Source organism: Syngnathus acus, chromosome 3, assembly GCF_901709675.1.
Source record: "Syngnathus acus chromosome 3, fSynAcu1.2, whole genome shotgun sequence".
NCBI classification, from domain to species: domain Eukaryota; kingdom Metazoa; phylum Chordata; class Actinopteri; order Syngnathiformes; family Syngnathidae; genus Syngnathus; species Syngnathus acus.
The window spans coordinates 15882486-15887316 of NC_051089.1; the positions used below are offsets into that span (position 1 = coordinate 15882486).

Consider the following 4831-nt stretch of genomic DNA (forward strand, 5'->3'; position numbering starts at 1 on the left):
ATTCTGTTTCTGTACCACCACCATAGCACTGATCCAGTCCGTGCTGCAGTCAACAGGGGTGATTATTCCTTATTGGTCTTTGAGCTCCTCCTTCAACGGTTTCATCAGTGCAACAGGGACGTTTGCGGCGTCCTCAGTCCCTCCATGTCGTCACTCGGTAGCCGTATACTAGCGGCTAAGTTAGCATCCAGTAAAGGTCCTCGCCCGGAAAAATCACTTGCAAGCTCAGACTCCTCCGCTGCCAACATGTTTAATGTATGGTGTTTTCAGAAACAAGGCACACACTCTGGTCTCAATTCAACCCAACGTGGTTGTAACTTTTATTTCCGTGTCCTGGTACACTTAGCCCAACCCTGTAACCGGAAGTGTCCGCTCTTAAAACGTTCCCCGTTCCCTCAACCAGTTGACTAACAATAGATCATATTGTTACAACATGTACCACAGCAGCACTCGACGGAAAGTTGGGACTTCTTCCACAGTTTCTCAACTGCCAGCATGTCAGAGGGTGTGAGTGGAGAACGTATGTGGGAGAGGAAGAAAACGAGGCAGGGAAGGGAAAGCGTGAGAGTCCCACAATGGGGCTCTTTGTGCAGTGAGGACAACTCTCTGGCCCACTTTCCTGCCTTCTCTCTCTCTCCCACCTGACCCACTCTCTTTCTTGACTGTCTCGTCTATCCCTCGTTCCCAAGTCTGCAAAGTCATGCACTCTCGGGCAGACTAGGCCAGTTTAAAAGTCCACCTCCTCCTCTCTTGTTGTATGTACGAATTGTATTGTAGTCCCAAGTGGTTGGAAAGACCCACATCAATTGAGGTGTGATATTGAAAAAGGGTGGAATGTGTATGTCCCGTTTTGTTCACAGGGTTAGGGAAGTGAGACTCGAGTTGTTTTGGAGCGTGGCTGGTCATTGAAGCCTATAAATAGTCTACTGTGGATGACTGCCTAACTCAGCTTTTATCTCAGACCGCAAGGGATTTTCACTGCCCTGTCTCTATTGAAGACTCAGCTAAAGACTGAATAGCTAGAAGGGGTTGCTTGGTTGCATAGCCCAAATATAGGCCCAACACTCCTGGAAAATCTTCACCCCCAACCAAACCCTTTCTCTCAAATATTCTCCACCCAGTTCAAGACCTGAGGCAGTCAACAGAAACTCTTACCTGGGTTATATGTACTGTCATTCATTCAATTTATTTGTTTATTTATTAAATAGTGTAGTTTAAAAAAATAGTAATTAGACTGACTTTTGGACATAGGAGGTTTCCACCTGACAGTGACTACATGCCTTCCGTTCTACTATGGACAACTTTTTGTTACGCCCTCTACTGCCACTTTTTATTACAGCCTATTGCATTTGTCTTCTGCAAGGTCTTCTGTGTCATTTTTTATTTACTTTTTTGACAGTTTAAAAACCTGGCCAGGCATCAAAAGCAATCATGGTCTGATAGTGTTTGTCAATCCCCCGCCTGGTCATGTCCATCCTGTGTTTTTTCCCACAGTGGCCTGCAACGTAATTGCCATGTGCCTGCTGGAAACAATATGAGATATTCCTCCATTTATGTTAACACAAGCTTGCCGTAATTCATGTTTTCCTTTTTTAAATCACAGTTTATTGACATGGTGGTTCGTGGTAGAGGTCACCCACCCCGTGCACACACTCGTATCAAATATCCATTCTTGTACCATATGATATAAAGACAATTTAGTCTTTGTTTTTACCTTGAATTAGTACTATCCATATGAATTATTTACTTTAGACTAAAACAGGAACTACACCATTATTTGACATCTGTACCATGCGGCATTCAAATATGACGTGACTTAACTTGTATCACACTCATTGTTTTATCTGTAGTTGGAAACTACCGTATTCATCTTGTTTATTATTTAATCATTGTGTGTGTCTTTTTTTTTTTCTTTTTTTTTTCCATGTGTACAGATCTTCAGTTGCCAGTTACGGAGCCGGACATCAACAATCGCCTTGAATCTTTATGTCTCAGTATGACAGAGCATGCATTGGGAGGTAATACATATTTAACTGTTATGCCATTTGTTAATGGAATTTGTGTTTGCAAATGCATACAAACACACACTTTATTTTAAAACTCTTGTAGTCATATGTTTTGAGCACCCATGTCTTTGACCTTTTCCTCTCAACTGTGTTTGGTACTCACAGAATCAAATGTCCCTTTAACTCCTTTGAAATATGTTAATTTATTCTATAACAAGTGTACCGTAATTTTCGGACTATAAGTCGCACCGGAGTATAAGTCGCACCAGCCATAAAATGCCCAAAAAAGTGAAAAAAAACCATATATATGTATATAAATCGCTCCTGAGTATAAGTCGCCCCCCCACCCAAACTATGAAAAAAAACCGCGACTTATAGTCCGAAAATTACGGTACTTAATGTTTTTTCAAAGTCAATTTGCCATGGACCATTACAGTAACAGTCATTGTTATCTTTGGGGTCATTAGTACCGGTAATCTCTAGATTCGGAGGCGCTGTATCCTGTCAATTAGCCTTGACATCTTAGCCCGTATCTCACTGAGCAGCAAGAGTTTGCACATGGCCGTAATGTTGACTTTTGTCAGAGTTGGTTCAAGGTGGCAAATAGTCACCAAGCCAATAGTTTTAATAGTCATCAACAGTTTTTGTTTCTGTAAACACTCAGAGATACGGGTTTAGGAGGCGGTTTTAACCCACTTCAACTCATCTGCTTTTTACTAGCAGAAAGGCACAGGGTGTGACACTGCTCACTCGGGAGACTTTCCATTACAGTGACTGTGCATCTGACTGGGTCCCATGTGCTAGATCTCCATTTGTGCCACAGATCTTTTTTTAGTTTTATTTTAATACCATGGGCGTGTTCGAAAACCGCTGCCTTGATGACACACCGAGATTCTGACACTGAAATGCAATATATTCTCATGAGAACTCAGTTGCATGTCAATGTCAAACTGTAAAATGAATCGTATTTGTTAATAATTTGTTAAAAAGCCGCTGCCCCTGCAGGTTGATGTTCACTCAGTTTCCTGATAATCCTCTTGCCGTATAGTCCTAAACTGTTTGGTTATGTAGTAAAGATTGAAACGATTGTGTGCGTGCGCGTGTGTTTGCATGGTTGTGCATAATGTACAACAAATTTTGGCCAGGGTTACAGTCATTGCCACCCCCACTTAACTTAACTGAGGTGAAGACAGTAGGGCCTCAGTGCTCCACACTGAACTTTGGACAAGTGCTGCTTTGTGTATGCGTGTATGTGTCAGCAGTCGGGAAGGCACAGAATAGCATCGAGCAATAGAGCGTAAGACCTTGCTTAAAAAGGAGACTCTTTAACTATCTTCGACAGTCATGGCCAAAAGTATTTACTTTACATATTGTCTATATTTTCTGAATTCCAAAAGACTTTGGTTCGTCAGTGAAACACAAAATTCCAAAAGCTGTATTGCATGTGTGTTTGTGTTGAAAACAAGAAATAAATGTATTGCAGCCACAGAAGTTACCTGAAAGATGCTGATGCTGCATTTTATACTACATACCATATGTTCGTGTCGACCGCAGGACCCCAGTTTGACAGAAACGTAGCACGCCGTGGGATTTTAGCCATTTTTCTTTACCATAGGCAGTTCTTACGAAATGTTCTCATAGTTCAACATGATATCAGTGACTGGACATCGGGACGAGGTGCTGCTGGAGTGCCAGACGCAAAAAATGTTGCGCTGCAGCTCGACCCCCGGTCTCCCGCGCATAACACTAACATTTCCTCATTCTGATGGAGTTTCTCAAGCGTAGGTGCAAGCATTTGGTTAATAAACTTTGAGTAAGCATTATTTCTAATTTCAAGTGATTCTACTTATTTTCAGAAATTGCCTTTGCCATACTTGACTGTTGTCTATTAGTCATTTTGCTGCTTTCTCATCCAAACTTGGCAGACAGCGAGGGGGCTCGGGCCCTCACTGTTATGGTTGGGGAATAACACATCTGTCAAAATACTGATAGAGGCTTTCAGAGAAAAACAACAGTTTGACAGCTGTTGCCTCTCGGGCTGCTTAGGAAAATGTTACCAAGCTACGCAGTTCCATAGAAATAAAGCCTGCATAAATGTCCTTTCAAACGCAGTTGACGACTGTCCAATCAAATCAAATTCACGTTATCTGCTTGCAGACAAAGCTCCGGCACAGTTTCAACACGACACAACCAATCATGTGATTCATGCCATGATTACAACAGTTAATAGAAAAGATTCAAACAGGCACTATGTCAGATGTTCCGTGGCTTGAATGCCTGTTGTAACTTGTCAGTGCCTTTCAAGGTGCATCTACTAACTATACGATATTTCTCCCCTTCTACAGTCATGAGCAATTGTCATCTATGGGTGAATATTTTGAGGAATGAGATACAGTACATAAATTGCAGTGCATACTAATGGTACATTATAGTGTCACTTTCCAATCTCCAAGTTTCTCCAGTCGGTATTTAATGGCTATTTTCTTGGGATCTTCGATATTCATATCTATGTTGTACGTATTATCAACACTGCAGTGACTGGCTTAATTAACAATTGGTTGGAATTGGAGCGAAAGGGCCTAACACTTCTGAGTGTCTTTTAATCACAAACCCCAATTGCGATGAAATTGAGACGTTTAAAGCATAAATTAAAAGCAGAATACAATTATTTGACAATCTTGTTCAACCTGTCAATCAAATACACTACAAATAAAAGCTATGGAATATTCAAACTGAAACATTTTAACATTTTACTTCAACATTTTAGCTTTTTGTTTTGGTGCAAATATTCTCAAATGCTATTTTTCTCTCCTTTTCATCTTCAG

At 41.1% G+C, this 4831-nt stretch overlaps 1 protein-coding gene across 4 annotated transcripts in view; it reads left to right on the forward strand.

The window, feature by feature from the left end:
* samd4a (sterile alpha motif domain containing 4A) overlaps positions 1–4831 on the forward strand; it is a 38732-nt gene that overhangs the window by 31271 nt on the left and 2630 nt on the right. For all 4 annotated transcript variants that reach the window (XM_037246796.1, XM_037246797.1, XM_037246798.1 and 1 more), the window contains one exon: positions 1935–2018. In XM_037246796.1, the coding sequence (XP_037102691.1) occupies positions 1935–2018 (84 nt within the window). The remainder of the gene's footprint in view (positions 1–1934; positions 2019–4831) is intronic.